Here is a 16,930-nt window from a genome sequence, read left to right as displayed (position 1 = left end):
GGGATGTCCAGTGCACATTTAATCAGACAATGCTGTGGCTTATGTCACTCACCAAGGGGGCTCAAAAGTGTCCTGGCGGCTCTGGAGGTACCGTATTTATCGACGTATAACACGCACAAGCCTAAAACACGCACCTTCATTTTAAGAGGGAAGTTTCAGGAAAAAAACATTTTAAATATTTAAAAAAATAGCAGTACACAGCCCCTTCCATTATACAGTCCCCCTTTATTATTGCACAGCCCCTTTCATTAAACAGCCCCCCTATACATTTCACAGTCCTCTTTACGTTGCACAGTACATACCCACTTTTATTATAAAGCCCCCTTTACATTGCACAGCCCCCCTGCACTCCCAGGAGATCCCCAGTCTCCTAGGACAGCCCTCCCAGCATACTCCTAAAGTTAAAAAAAAAAATCACTGCCAGCCCCTTTTCATAGACGCTTCCTACATTGTGTCACTGTCATTGTAAACCAATGCCTTTTTAAATACCTCATTAGCTCCGTTCTTTCATGGCCGGTCACGTGACTGCTCTCCGCTGACATTTAATGGCCGGTCATGTGATCGCTCTCTTCCACCAACCTGAAGCTACACTCGGAGGAGGAGCGGGAGGAGGAGAGCAGCCAGAAACAACGAAGCTAACCAGGTATTTAGAGGCATCGTTTTTCAATGACCGTGATATAATGTAGGAAGGATCTATAAAAAGGAGCTTGCATGATATTTTCTTAACTGCAGAGTACGCGGGCAGGGCTGTCCCAGGCCCAGGAGAGGTGGGGCCGCTGGCCTGACACCCCTCCAATGTGTGGCACCTGCCCCACCCACCCTGTTGGGAATAAAACATCGGCGTTTTACACGCACCCATTGTTTGCACTATATTTTCAGGGGAAAAAAGTATGTTATACGTCGATAAATACAGTATTTCTAAGGTGGGCAGAACGGTTCCAGCCTTCTCCACCGTACACATTCCCGAGGTGGAAAACTGGCAGGCGGAATACATCAGTCAGCAAGCGTTGGACTAAGGGGAGTGGTATCTTCATCCAGAGGTGTTTCATCAGTTGTGTCTCCAGTGGGGCATCCCCAAGGTTGATCTGTTGGCGTCTCGGCTCAACAGAAAGGTGCAGAGGTTTGTGGCTCGGTCACGGGATCCTATGGTGGACTCCACAGACCCCGTCGGGTAAGTATTGTCTGATTTACTCTTTCCCTCCTCTCAAGCTTCTGCCAAGACTTCTACGCAGGATCGGGGCAGAAGGGATTCCGGTCACCTTAGTGGCTCCGTCTGGCCTCGCCGGGCTTGGAACGCCGATCTGGTGACGCCGGCGTTCCTTGGAAGCTTCCTCTCAGGGAGGATCTGCTGTCCCAAGGATCAATCTTCCAGCCTGCTTTACAGTCGCTGGCTTGGCTGTTGAATGCCAGTTGCTGAAGGAATAGAGGTTTATCTGAGTTGGTGATTCCTACACTGTTAAAAGCTAGGAAATCTACTTCTAGGAAGATCTACCATCGTACGTAGAAGATGTACATTGGGTGGTGTGAGTCTCTTAGGGTTCATCCTCGCTCCTTCTCGGTGGTTCGGATCTTGACGTTCCTTCATTGGGGGGTTGAACAGAAATTGGCCTTGAGTACCATCAAGACCTTTGGCCACATTCTCTGGTGCGTACTTTCTTCAGGGTTTCCGACATTTGGTTACTACTGTGCGGTCTCCGTTGCTGCCTTGGTTCCTCAATTTGGTGCTCTCAGCCCTCCACAAGCCTCCCTTTGAGAACCGTCAGGAGATTCCCCTGCTTATGTTGTCCCAGAAGGTGGCCTTTTTGGTGGCTATCACCTCTGCGCGCAGGATATCGGCGGCGTTATCCTGTCGTTCACCTTATCTGGTGATTCATAGAGATAATGTGGTTCTTTGCCCGTCTGCCGTTCCTTCCAAAGGTTGTCTCTGATTTTCATTTGAATGAAGACCTTGTGTGTCCTTCCCTGTGTCCTAGGCCTAAACATTCAAAGAAAATTGCCTTGCATGCCTTGGATGTGGTCTGGGCAATTAGGGTGTACCTGGCAGCTACGGAGTCTTTCAGGAAGTCAGACTTACTATTTGTGCTTGTGTATGGGCCTCGTAAAGGGTTGTCTGCTTCCTCTGTGACCATTTCCAGATGGATCAGACACAGTGATTCAGGCCTATTCCATCAAGCATCAGGTTCCTCCTTTCCCTGTTAAGGTGCACTCTACTAGGGCGCTTGGTGCCTCCTGGGCTTTCGTCATCAGGCTACAGTGATGTAGGTTTGCAAGGCGGCCATCTGATGATTGGTGCACACTTTCACAAAGTTTTATAAAGTAGATGTGTTGGCATCGGCGGATGCTTCTTTTGGCCGCAAGGTTTTGCAGGCTGCTGTTGAGAGTACCTGATAGGATAGGGTGTATTGTTTTTTTCAGGTGGGCTCCAGTTGTTTTGGTTGAGCTTCTGTTGCCTGGTTGGCTACTGTTTAGCTTTGAGTTTTTTTTTGCTGTTCCCACCCCCTCATGTCTAGCACTGCTTTGGGATGTCCCAATGATTAAGAATATCAGGAGCTGTGTCCGTCAATGAACGAAAGAGAAAATAGGATTTTTGACTTGCCTTAAATTCCATTTCTCTGATGTTCCTTGACGGACACAGCACCCACCCCTCTGTGGAGTTGTAATTCTTCTGACATTGCTTGTAAGAAAACTGGGTACCTATAGCAGGGAAGGGGATATATACCCCCTGGGACTGCCCATAAGCATAGCCAGACTTTTTTCTGCCTAGTGTCCTACTCCTGTAGGGGACAATATAACCCAATGGTTAAGGAGCTGTGTCCCTTCAGTGAACATAAGAGAAATGGATTTTATGGTAAGTCAAAAATCCCATTATTTTCGCCGAAAATAAATACACTAAAACCAATAATGATTCATACATGGCAAAATGTACAAAATTCCTAAATATAAATAAATAACAAATATTTGTACATTTTTAAATTGCACCTTTTTGTAAAATGCTGAAAACTTGATGTACGCAAAACTGTAAATAAGAACCGTTTACTCTAATCTAAAAATCCATTGGTTAACATTTTTCACTTACAGCTTTCAGAAATTGAAAAGTCCTCTCAGGCTTGGTTCACACTGGTGCGATGCGGGAAACCCTGCGAATCCTGTGCTTTTTCTCGCATCACACCTGAATCGCCGGCAGTTCACACTGCCCTCTGCAAACTGCTGCAGGCGTCAATACAAAGTTATAAACGACAACAAACACAAGGGCGCACCGGCCTAGTGCATTATCTCTTAGACAGGTTTATTCAAATAATAGATTAAAAATACTCACGAACGAGTTTCTTTATAAAAAGCACATCAAATAGATATAAAATCCTCAGCAACAAGATCGGGATTGAATCGTCCCCTGAAGCTGTGCAGGCTTACGCGTTTCCGATATTGTTGCTGAGGAATTTACACATATATATAATTTGCTTTTTATAAAGAAACTCGTTTGTGAGTATTTTTAAATTATTTTTTGAATAAACCTGTCTAAGACAGTTTGTATGGTTGAATTTGCATTGCCCAGTCATCGCATGTGATCTGCACAGCAATGCGTTGGGAAACCCATGTGATGTCTGGCGTTGCACCAGTGTGAACCGCCCCTCAAACAAGACATGTTCTGAAAACACATGACCTATAGAATTAAAAAAAAAGTCCCACTGATTATTTTTGGGTTTCACAATAATTGTGCAAATGTTCATCATCACTAAAAATACACTAAACTCATTAAATGAGTGCGCAGTTCCGGGGCGTGCTGCGTACAGAGTGCGCAGTTCCGGGGCGTGCTGCGTACAGAGTGCGCATTTCCGGGGCGCGCTATGCATAGTTTGCAAGAATCAGCTCTCTTTCATAGGCTGTTCACATCTCACTTCCACCCCTCCCCCTGGGTGCGAGGGCCACATGAAATAGCATGGAGGGCCGGATTCGGCCTGCGGGCCTTGTATTTGACACATGTGCCTTAGGCCCCTTTCACACAAGCAGAACAATCAGGTCTGCCTGTCCGTTTTCCCTAGCGGGCCCAATCGGTCCACCCATTGTTTTCTATGGACAGGCTGATGTAAATGGACATGTGTCCGTTTTTATACCCGCCTGCATCCGATCCGGTCCACTAAAAACAGACAGATAGGGATCCCATTCCCTATCCATCTGTTATCCGCTTGCTCAGCGGGGATATGCAGGGGAATCAACCGCTGAGCAGGCAGATCTGCTTGACAGAGTCCGCTCCATGTTTGGTTTTTTTTCTGTTTTTTTGTGGGGTTCTTTGGTGAGATATCAGAGGTCTAAACAGATCTAAAATGTTGATATTTGATGTGTTTTATAGCAGAAAGTACAATAAATTGTTTTTTTCAAAATTGTCAAGTCTTTTTTTTTTTTTTTTAGCGCAAAAAAATTCGGTGTTCTAATACCATCAAAGGAGAGCTCGATTTGTTAAAAAAAAAATGACACAAATTTGTCAGTTAAAATAACGCAGTGCCATATAGCAAAAATGGCCTGGTCATGAAGGGAGTAAATCTTCCAGGGTATAAATGAAATGCCATTTCCTCTCACAATATACAGCAAATATTGTATATGTAGATAAAATATTTTTGTCAGTCCTGGGGAATGTTCAGTTTGAAGCTGTTATTGTTAGCCAGGCAGGAGTTGCCCTGGAATGATGAATCATTAATTTTCATATTGCTTATTCATATTCTGATCACTTACTCATTGTACTGTAGTTTTTATTGTCTTTATTCTTTGGGAATAAAACAAACAATAAAAAAGAAAAACAATTGAATTGGCATTTTCATTGTAGTCCTGTTGCAGTGACTGAAAGCCTATCACAAGGCCCCCATTATTGTGATGTGCATCTACACCTGCTGCATTATTTCATAGACAGGAGCACTAACAGTTGTATATACAGTATCTCCCAAAAGTGAGTACACCCCTCACATTTTTGTAAATATTTTGTTATATATTTTTATGTGACAACACTGAAGAAATGACACTTTACTACAATGTAAAGTAGTAAGTGTAAGCTTGTATAACAGTGTAAATTTGCTTTCCCCTCAAAATAACTCAGCACACAGCCATTATTGTCTAAACCGCTGGCAACAAAAGCGAGTACACCCCTAAGTGAAAATGTCCAAATTGGGCCCAATTAGCCATTTTCCCTCCCCGTGTCATGTGACTCATTAGTGTTACAAGGTCTAAGGTGTGAATGGGGAACAGGTGTGTTTAAATTTGGTGTTATCGCTCTCATACTGGTCACTGGAAGTTCAACATGGCACCTCATGGCAAAGAACTCTGGAGATCTGAAAAAAATAATTGTTGCTCTACATAAAGATGGCCTAGGCCGGTGATGGCAAACCTTGGCACCCCTGATGTTTTGAAACTATATTTGCCATGATGCTCATGTACTCTGTAGTTCCAAAACATCTAGGGTGCCAAGGTTTGCCATCACTGGCCTAGGCTATAAGAAGATTGTCAAGACCTGAAATTGAGCTGCAGCACGGTGGCCAAGACCATACAGCGGTTTAACAGGACAGGTTCCACTCAGAACAGGCCTCACCATGGTCGACCAAAGAAGTTGGGTGCACGTGCTCAGTGTCGTATCCAGACATTATCTTTAGGAAATAGACGTATGAGTGCTGCCAGCATTGCTGCAGAGGTTGAAGGGGTGGGGGGTCAGCCTGTCAGTGCTCAGACCATACGCCGCACACTGCATCAAATTGGTCTGCATGGCTGTCGTCCCAGAAGGAAGCCTCTTCTAAAGATGATGCACAAGAACGCCCTCAAACAGTTTGGTGAAGACAGGCAGACTTAGGACATGGTTTGCTGGAACCATGTCCTGTGGTCAGATGAGACCAAGATAAACTTATTTGGTTCAGATGGTGTCAAGGATGTGTGGCGGCAACCAGATGAGGAGTACAAAGACAAGTGTGTCTTGCCTACAGTCAAGCATGGTGGTGGGAGTGTCATGGTCTGGGTCTGCATGAGTGCTGCCGCCACTGGGGAGCTGCAGTTTATTGAGGTAACCATGAATGCCAACATATACTGTGACATACTGGAACAGAGCAGCCCCTCCCTTCAGGGACTGGGCTGCAGGGCAGTATTCCAACATAATGACCCCAAACTCACCTCTAAGACAACCACTGCCTTGCTAAAGAAGCTGAGGGTAAAGGTGATGGGACTTCCTCAAACGGAAGATGGAGGAGCGCAAGGTCTCTAACATCCACCAGCTCCATGATGTCGTCATGGAGGAGTGGAAGAGGAGGACTACAGTGGCGACATGTGAAGCTCTGGTCAACTCCATGCCCAAGAGGGTTAAAGAGGAGTTCCCCCCCCCCCCCCCATGAAAAAAATTAAGTGAGCAGCTACAAATACTGTAGCTGCTGACTTTTAAATATTATAACTTACCTGTCCAGGGTTCACACGATGTAGGCACCCGAAGCAGATTTTTGTGTTGGTTCTCGGTTGCTGCTTCTGCCATTCGGGGGAAGGGAACCTGTCAGTCAAGCCTTTCGACTTCACAGCTGGTTCCCTACTGTGCATGTGCGAAGCGCGCTACGCTTTGTAGTTGGCCTGGCAGCGGAGGAAGGAGGAGGTTGGCCAAACTTCCGAGGGACAGTGCTGTGTCGCTATCTCCCAGAAGTGGGGAAGGGTACTTGTCAAAAACGGGTACCCATTCCCCCTCCCCCTGAAAGGTGCCAAATGTGGCACCTGAGGGGGGGAGGGGGAAGCATATAAGCGGAAGTTCCACTTATGGGTGGAAATCCGCTTTAAGGCAGTGCTGGAAAATAATGGTGGCCATGCAAAATATTGGTACTATGGGCCCAGTTTGGACATTTTCACTTAGGGGTGTACTCACTATTGTTGCCAGCGGTTTAGACTTAAATGGCTGTGTGAGTTATTTTGAGGGCACAGCAAATTTACACTGTTATACAAGCTGTACACTCACTACTTTTACATTGTAGCAAAATGCCATTTCTTCAGTGTTGTCACATGAAAAGATATAATAAAATATTTAAAAAAATGAGGGGTGTACTCACTTTTGTGAGATACTGTTCATACTGTAATGTGTGGTAAGGCAAATTTATTGCTGCAGCTTCCATTGTTGGGTTTTTTTTTTTTTGTCATTTTTTTAAAGAAGTTGTAAACCCTCACGGCACGGTTAACTAGTGAAGTGACTGGCCCCAGGTGATACACAGAGATGATAAATGAAAATAATGCAGCGCAAGAAATATTGATATATTAAAAAAACAAATAAATCTTAAATCTATGAGAGAGTTCAAATAAATTTCCATAAAAAGTTCATAAAAAAGATCTCGGATGGTGCAAAGCGGTGTCTCCAGATTGAACATGCAGGTGCAGCACCTCCACCATATGCACAGATGGCCGCTCACCTTAGAACCCTGACCCCCTGAATCAACAGGACAGTCAAGCAAGCATTCCCTTAAAGGGATCGAATAGTCTCCCAATGGTCTCAAAGGATCAGAGACAGCCAATTCCTCCATAGAATTGTGGATAGGGATATAAAGGCAAATATAATCTAGTGCTCTCTGTTTATATATACATTTATGCAATAACTGTAAAACCAATTGCAATTCTGGCACTTGCCACAAGTGCACAAACGAGCGCTCTGAGGCAGCTGACAAAAATGACAATTGGCGCTCTGGATTAAGACAAGTACACACTATAGAGGGATATGCTTTGTTCATATTTCATGTCTGAGGTTGACAACCACTTTAATTCTCAACCAAGAAAATTACAATATGGGGAATAAATCAAAACTGGATCAGCCAGAATTTGGAGAAGCTGTGTATGGAAACGAATCTGCTTCTTTTTTTTTTTCATTTTCTAAGCTTAACTGAGCAAGCTAAGGCTCGAAGCTGATTGGTTGTCATAAAGGTTTACCTTTAGGAGCATGATGCATATTGCACCAGTATTTAGGGTGTGCGATGTAATATGCTCCTATTCACCTGTCGCCAGAGCTCCCCCTCCCTGGCAGACAGGACTTGCAGTTTCAAAGAACCGTGAGCAAGTATTGAATGCTTGCAGTACAGGGTGCCCCTATTTGCAAGGTGTTATTAGAGTGGAGTTCTGGTTGAAAATAGTTAAAAAAAAAAAAAAACACACTCGCCTGTTCCATGATCCAGCACTGCGTCCTCCCAAAACCTCAGCTCTCCCTGGCGCCGGCATCACTAGTGTGGGCACCTGGGTGTGACAGCTTGCAGCTTCACAGCTGGGTGCATACTGCGCATGTGCGAGTTGTGCTGTGTGTCCTGAACGGGGAATCTTCTGGGACCTGTGACGTGTCCCAGAAGATTTGAGGAAGTGGGAGAGAACTGTCAAATCTAGGTACCCACCCCCCCCCCAAAAAAAAAAAATGGCATGTCAGGGGGTCAGGAATCCTTAAAGCGGAAGTTCCACTTTTGGGTGGAACTCCACTTTAAGCAAGAATGGAAAAGGAGTCGTGCATTGTTTCTATGATCCATGGTGTTTATCACTGTTCTATAATCTTGTGCATTTCTAAATGTTTTGTATAAAGCCTAGTACCCACAGGCTAAATGTCGGCCGACATCAGCCAGTTCAATAGAAACCAGCCGACATTCGGCCCATGTGTATGGCTCATGACCGAAATAGGTCTGCTGACCAGAGAGTTCTGGCGGGGGGGCCGCCCCTGTCAGAACACAATAGAACAGCAGAAGAGACCGCTTTACAAACCTCAGATTGTTAATAATAGTGATCGACCAATATTGTTTTTTTTTTTACCGCCGATACCGATATTTTGGTCCTCGGGTATCGGTATCGGCCGATATCTGCCGATATTTTCGGACATTAAATTTTTTTTTTTTTTTTTTTTTAAATGTCTACAGGTACTGTGGTGGAGGGATCTTGGGAGACCCCAAACCCCTCCTCTGCACTTAACCACTTAAGCCCCAGAAGATTTTACCCCCTTCCTGACCAGGGGGTATTTTGCGATTCGGCACTGCGTGACTTTAACGGACAATTGCGCGGTCGTGTGACGCTGTATCTAAACGAATTTGGCGTCCTTTTTTTCCCACAAACAGAGCTTTTTTTTGGTGGTATTTGATCACCTGTGCGATTTTTTTTTTTTTTTTTTTTTTTTTTTTTTTTTTTTTTTTTTTTATTTTTTTTTTTATTTTTTTATCACGCGCTATAAACAAAAAAAGAGCGTACATTTTGCAAAAATAGCAATATTTTTCAAATTTTTTTATGAAATCCCCCCCCCCCCCTCAAAAAAAAATTTAAAAATCAAAATTTTTTAACATTTTCGGCCAATTTGTTTTATGCTACCTATGTTTGGTAAAAAAAATCGCAAAAAGCGTATTTTGATTGGTTTGCGCAAAAGTTTTTGCGTTTACTAACAAAGGGAAAGATTTTTGTCATTTTTGTTGTTGTTTTTTTTTTTAACGCGTAATGGCGGCGATCTGCGATTTTTTTTTTTTTTTTTTTTTTTTTTTTGCGGTATTGCGGCGGACAGATCGGACCCTTGACTGACATTTTTGCCACTTTTGGGGTTACCAGTGAAATTTCTACAGTAATCAGTGCTATACATATGCACTGTTACTGTAAAAATACACTGGCAGTGAAGGGGTTAACTTTTTTTTGAAAGGGAGGGGCTATGTGTGTCCCTAGGGGCGTGCTTTCTACTGTGATTGGCTGTGGCTTCAGATGTATGAAGAGTGATCAACGGTTCTACATAGTAGAACCGTATGATCATCCTTCATACACAGGGGAGAATGACAGGCAGCTTGTTTACACAAGCCGCCTGACTTTCTCCCTCTCCCCCGCCGATCGCAGAGTGACTGGCGGACATCGGGTCCGCCGGTCACACGCGCGGGGGGGGGCCCGTGACCACGCGGGAGCGTGCCTCCGGCGGCGCGCGCTCGCTCCCTAGACCCTCACAAGCTAGTGACTTAGCCCTACGTCACTTTGCCTGTGAGGGGCTGACCGCCGACGTAGATAGTCGTGTGGCGGTCGGCAAGTGGTTAAGCATTCAAAACTGAAAGTGTGGCTGTTTTTTTTTTTTTTTTAATTCGGCACCGCCAGTACCCGAAAGTGATGTCATGACATCACTTCCGGGTACGCCGCGGCACCAAATTCAAAGAAATGGAGACCCAGTCAGGCGGCTGAGGGGGGCACGTCCTCTCTCGCTCCTTGGAATGACAGCTGAGCGGCTTCTCAGCCACATTGGTTGTCATTACAAGACCGCCAACCGTCGGCTATGGACACCGGTACCAGGGTGATGCCTCTAGCTGCAGGCATTACCACAGTACAAGCACTTTCCCTGAAATATCGGCAATATCTGTAAATAAAAAGCCGATTCCGATATATCTGGGAAAGTCCATATCGGCCCTCAATATATCGGCTTTGCTTATAATTCCGTCGATCTCTAGTTAATACAACAGCTCCAACCTGAGCTGTCAGTTTTGTTTCGTTCAACCCAGGAAAAAAATTTGTGTACACGAGGCTTAAGGCAGACCATAAATGTGGTGATTTTTTTTTTTATTTTTTTTTTTATTTTTTTTTTTAATTCTCGATTCCCTCCTGCGTAAGCCATTGTGTTCTCATGTATATGGCTGACTCGTTTTCTCTAGTTCAACCAGCAGGTTCAACGAAGGAAGAGTATCTGTTTCCCCAGTTACACACTTGATATTGATTGGGGAATCCCTCTTGTGGAGCCTCCCAGCTGTACTGATCGCGCAATAATTTTCAACAGGCTGGTTGAAATCGTCATCAATCGAGATATCGACTTCTGTACAACCAGCCTGCTCATAGATGGGTCAAAATTGGCTGAACCCTGTTAAACCTGCCTAATTTCAATCCATCTATGGCCAGCTTAAGCCATGTTTGATAGTCCTGTTCAAGCTTTTGTTAGTGTAGTCGGTAAACATTAGTGCTAGCCATTGTTTGCTTTACCATCTCTACTGGAGGAGTGCTTGGCAAAGGAGTCAGCTGGATAAGATTTTGTTGGTTATTTTTTCCCTGCCTTTTATTGCTCTAATTAACTTTGAGCAACTTGTAAAACAAGTTTGAATGATAATGCAGAAATGATGTAGGTGGTTTTGCTTCTATGAATATATTGTCTGGATGTTTGCCATCTCGATTGTGACAGTAACCTCCTTGTATAATAATTCATTTTAGTCATATACTAATAAATAGGCAGTATGTAACTGTGGGCATTGTTTGAAAAGTTGTTAATTTCTGGTGCTTCCAAAGCCAATTTTCAAACTAGTAAAAGAAGCCCAAATCCAGACAAAAGGTTTCATATTGTTTTGTTAGAGCAACAAATAGTTAAAGCCTCTGTTGATTTTTTTTTTCTCTCTCTTTTGTTTCGGTCTACAGCCTTTTAGGGGATTTTCCCTCATCTCCTTCAGTTGGATATTCCTGGATTTGCTCTGATTTCAGAAATCAGCATCATGGTCTCTTATCCCTACTGCTGTAATTTGGAGAATACCCCTTGCAGTAGTTGCAGCTTAAACATGAAGCTGTGTGTTTAGACACAAATCTTCACACTGGTTCTCCTAGTTAGAAAATCAAGATTACCGTATCGAGTAATCAAGTCGTTATCGAGTATCAAGATACTCGAGTATAAGCCGACCCAAATATAAGCCGAGGCTGTGGGCATTGTACAGGAGAATGCAGGGCTGTGGGCATTGTACAGGAGAATGCAGGGCTGTGGGCATTGTACAGGAGAATGCAGGGCTGTGGGCATTGTACAGGAGAATGCAGGGCTGTGGGCATTGTACAGGAGAATGCAGGCCTGTGGGCATGGTACAGGAGAATGCAGGGCTGTGGGCATGGTACAGGAGAATGCAGGCCTGTGGGCTTTGTACAGGAGAATGCAGGCCTGTGGGCTTTGTACAGGAGAATGCAGGCCTGTGGGCTTTGTACAGGAGAATGCGGGCTGGCTGTGGGCTTTGTACAGGAGAATGCGGGGCGGCTGTGGGCATGGTACAGGAGAATTCAGGGCTGCGGGCATGGTACAGGTGTACCATGCCCGCAGCAGTGCATCTCTTGTATGCCCGCACCCCCGCATAACGGCATATAGTGCGGCTGTGGAGGAGTCTCACTTACCTGTTCCTGAGGCCCCTAAAGTTAAAAATGGCGCCGCCCGGCACCAACATGTCGTTGCGCATGCCCCGCCGCCGCACGGGAAAGCTTGTATACGTTCGGCTATTCCCGGGAATAGCTGAACGTGTATGGCCTTTCCCGAGCCATGGTGGCGCACGTGCGGTGACATGTTGCCATCAGGCGGCACCATTTATAACTTTAGGGGCCTCAGAGCACGTTGGGCCGGCCGGAAATATATATATATATATATAATTTTTTTTTTTTTTTTTTTAATGACTCGAGGGGGACTTTTAATAAGCCGAGGGGGACATTTTCAGCACAAAAAAATTTGCTGAAAAACTCAGCTTATACTCGAGTATATACAGTAATTATCATGTCCACATTTACCCAAAACTTTTTTTTTTTTTTTTTTTTTTAAAGATTTTTAGATTAGTGTCTGCATGGGTGTTTTTACTGTTTGTTCTGTGTCTTGTTTTTTTTAGCTGACATTGAGCTGTTATTAAATAAAGTTGTATCGCTTAATACAGAAGTGTTAATTTAATTTCTATGTGAATACAGAAAGGATAATTTGATTTCCAGACTGTTTGATCAGGTCATTAGCTGTGCATTAATCTTCGTCTTTTGGTCTTTTTTTTTAGATAATGTTCCAGAGGAGTTGAAGGAGCCATTTTACATTGACCAGTATGAGCAGGAGCACATCAAACCACCTGTCATCAAGCTTCTACTCTCCAGCGAGCTATATTGCCGTGTCTGCGGCCTCATCCTCAAAGGGGATCAGGTGGCTGCCTTGCAGGGCCACCAACCCGTCATCGAGGCTTTGTCTCAGAAAGGGATTTATGTCATGGAGAGTGAAGATGCACCTGTGTCCGAAGCTGACCTCAGCTGTGCCCCAATCAAAATGGTCTGTGTGGAAACAAATTTCACTATAATATATTATATACAGCAATTACTAAGTCATTCTGTATGAATAGGCCTCCCAGACTCCAGCTCAGACCAGTTTTAAAAAGTGTCCCTGCTTTCTATTACAAGATATAGAAGTTTTGTAACTTCTCCTTAATTTCCCTCTGTTCAGTGATATAATGCAGCATTTGGGGGCATGGTAAAATGCATATCAGCCAAGTGGATTGTTATTAGTCTTACAAAAACACATGTACAGTACCTGATTTTATATACTGAGCAAATGATGAAATATTGAACTTTACTGCGCAACAGCACAAGCTGATTTCTAGGGCATGCTTAGTTGACTGTGCATGAATCCTTGGTGAATTTGGGGCGACAGATAATCAATACTGATAAAGGCAGACAATGTAGAGCAGTGTGTCTCTGTCAGCCCCCATCACATGCTGTCTATGCAGTCCAGCTGGTGAGTATAGAATGAAGTTGCCTTTATACACTAGCAGCCCTAGAACTGCTCATTTGCACACCACCTCCAGAAAATTTTAAAGGACATGATATGGCCACCAATGGTTTAAATCATGCTCTGACTTCTTGACTCTTGTAGACACCATTAGCTTGATTTGCCTGTAGTTGTGTGTGATTCGAACACCCTCAAAAGGCAATAGTGAAGGTGTCACACCTACAGTTTCCCATTTTTTTTTTTATGTTTAGTACAATCCATTGATGACTAATTTGATATTGTAATGTTGCTCCACCTGCTAAGCAGTTAAAGTTTTAATTGGAGATGGTTTTTAACTGCTTTCAGTCCAGGCCAATTGTGGCATTCTTTTCCTACATGTAAAAAATTATTTTTTGCTAGTTTAAGACTTAGAACCCCCAAAACATTATATATTTTTTGGCAGAGGCCCTAGGGAATAAAATGGTGAGCAATGCATATTTTTATGTCCTATGATATTTGCGCAGCGTTTTTTTTTTAAAGCAAATTTTGGGAAAAAAAATATACAGTTAGAACCCAAATCTCTCCTCTGGTTACCAATAACAGTCTCCCGTAATGGCCAGGTAAGCAAATAACGGAAACAGGAAGTGAGTAAATCATCGTAATTTCCTGCTTCTGACATCACACAGTGGGAGGAACAACATCCGTTCTTCTCACTTTGTGCCTAGAACTGGATGTCGCCTATCGCATCCTCTGATCGCATGGAAGAGCCTGGTAAAGGCAGCGAAGGGATTGGGGGGGGGGGGGGGTGACCCAACAAAGTTATATCTCGATCCTTGCTGCAGCAGTGGCCGAAATATCACCGTTCCTGTTTGAGGACTTGTATAAATGTTCAGCGGACGGGAATTGCTTAAACATGGATAATTTTTGCCCTGAAGCTACCTGAAAGTATTTAAACTTTGCCTGTCCTAAAATTCAGCCATGAAAGGAAGGATTGGCAGGCTGCTGAATGGTATTTATACACACACACACACACACACACACACACACACCCACGTTCTTTAAAAGTGCAGCAGTAATACTTCCCCACTGACAGTCTCTTTAACACTATTGTGGCAGAGCAGAGTTTAATGACTTTTATGCATGTAGCACCCTACAGGTAGGTGCTAGGTAAAAGTATAGTGGGTCTTGGCTGCCTAACAGCAGGGCCATGATTTCAGCAGGATGTCATGTCTCCCAGGTGTGTCTGCTTAGAGGGGAGTCTCCCCACTGGCTCCATGAGAGGATTCTCATTGGACAGTGGAGGAAACCCAACCAGAGACACACTCAGGCCTGTATCTACCCCGAGAAAGCAAATTCTGCCGCAGAGGATTATGGGAGTGGGTATAAGTTCTGAAGGAACGCATGACGCAGAGTCCCAGGAGGGGAGAGTACAGCTGTCTCTCCTCCTGTCAGAGGAAGCGGGTGTCCTGGGTGGCGACCTGGGGATCCAAAAGAGTGCGGAGCTGAGCTGCAGACGGGATCCACTGTGCCGAGACCTAGCGGAGAGAGAGAGAGAGAGGGGTCCAGTTCCAGGAAAGCCTACAAAGGTCGTAAGTACTGTGGACTGCCCCTAGGGGTCTGCCTAGTGTCAGAGGGGACCACTCCGGAGAAGGTTCTAGGGATCCAGGAGTCAGCTAACTGTTAAAGGGGGTGCCTACTCGGAGGACCCTGAAGTATTAGAAGGGGTTACCTGCAGTTTGGGCCCTGAAGAGTCAGTGTATAGTGTGAAGTGTACAGAGTTGAGAGTTGCATCAGCACAAGTAGTGACAAGGAGCTACCTCAGCCAGTGAAGGGTTAGAAGGGAGCTGTTCAGTGACTTTTGAGCTAAATCAAGTATCAGGAGTCAAGAGTTCTACAGTCCTGGAGTTTCTGAGCTAACAGACAAGTTAAAGTCAAGGTTCCAGCACTTGTTCAGTCAAGTAGCATTTGAAGCGTTAGAAAGCGCTGGTCGGCATTCAGCTGGCACCAAGACAGCGTTAGTAAACATTTTTTTGTACTAAGTCCTAGTTAAGCCTAGAAGAGCCAGAGGAGTATCCCACTCATTCCCTTTTCCCATCCCCTAAATACAATAAAACTAAACAAACCAAAGATGCCGGAATGGTCATTGTCTCAGCTCTCACACCTGGGTTCACAACTTAAATGTGTTGGAAGTGTTACCAGTACTGATGGCAGACCCAGGCGTGGAAATATTGCTACATGCAGATACCTTCAGGTGATTGGGGGCAGCCCTAGCAAGTGTTTTTACCAGAGTGCACCCTATATATAACCCTGTCCACTCAGTGAGACTTGAGTTTTTTGCTAGTGTCCAGAGGTTATGGATTTTTTATTTATTTATTTTTTACACTAACCATTCCATTTTTTAAATTAAATTGAACTGCTTACTGCCCTGGGCTATCAGTTTCTGGATTGGTTACCCTCCGTGTTTACCTTGGGGATGTACCTGGACTCCACTGTGTGGGGCCAGCTTTAAATGTTTACTTCCGGAAAAGGACCCTGGACTAGGTGCTTACCCTGGCACGTAGTGCAACATGTATAGTTGGCAGCAGGGTGCTAACTATCATTCTTGCTAGCTTTAATATCCCCAGTAATGTTAACAGCCCACCTTCAGCTCAACTTCCTAACACAATGGACACACATTCCACCCACTCTGAAGGTAATACCCTTGACATTGTATTCTCCCAACTCTGCACTCCTGGCAACCTCGCCAAACCCCGTTCCTCTCTCTTATAACCTCATCAGTTTCACAGTATTCTTGTCTCCAGCCACCTATCTCTCCACGCAGTAAACAATTGCTTGTACAAACCTTTGCCACTTTAATCCTTCTCTGGTCTGCTCCTGACCACCTCTGACACAAACTTATCCCTGCCACGTCCTGACCTTGCCACCTCGGTCTAAAACAGTTCACTCTCCTATTCACTGGACGCACTTGCTCCTCTAACTACACGCAGAATCGGGCCCTGACCAATACAACCCTGGCAAACTGACACCATAAAATCTCAAGAGACATTGCTGTGCTCTTAACCACTTACCGCATACGGACGTATATTTTTGTCGGCAGACTTTGCGGGAGTATACCGGGATGATGCCTCTAGCTAGAGGCACCATCCCGGTACCGTGGTTTGGAGCCAATGGTCGGCTTTCCGTCGGTAACGGGCTCGGGAGCCGCTCGATCATTACCCAGGTGAGCGGAAGGGGACGTTCCCCCCCCCCCCTCCCGCCACCTTCGGTGACTTTGCTCGGGCTCCCGTCCCACCGGGAGCCCCGAGCACCCAGCCGGCACGTCCGCTGGCTGGATGGAGTCCCGATCAAAGCCGGAAACGATGACATAACACGGAGGGGGCGTCCATGACGTCACTTCGGGTTACTGTGGTGCAAAAGGCGGCAAATTAAAAAAACGGCTGTATTTAAAAACGCAGTTTTCGGCGTTTTGCATACATGGAAGTGTAGTGG

General features: G+C 44.9%; 1 protein-coding gene across 2 annotated transcripts in view; it reads left to right on the top strand.

The window, feature by feature from the left end:
* Positions 1 to 16,930, top strand: part of CAMSAP1 (calmodulin regulated spectrin associated protein 1) — a 158,309-nt gene that overhangs the window by 43,321 nt on the left and 98,058 nt on the right. For both annotated transcript variants that reach the window (XM_082262891.1, XM_082262890.1), the window contains exon 3: positions 12,744 to 13,006. In XM_082262891.1, coding sequence (XP_082119017.1) covers positions 12,744 to 13,006 — 263 coding nt within the window. The remainder of the gene's footprint in view (positions 1 to 12,743; positions 13,007 to 16,930) is intronic.

The sequence above is a fragment of the Pelophylax lessonae genome, assembly GCF_965119305.1.
Source record: "Pelophylax lessonae genome assembly, chromosome: 7".
Taxonomy (NCBI): Eukaryota; Metazoa; Chordata; class Amphibia; order Anura; family Ranidae; genus Pelophylax; species Pelophylax lessonae.
This window is presented reverse-complemented; position numbering and strand designations above follow the sequence as displayed.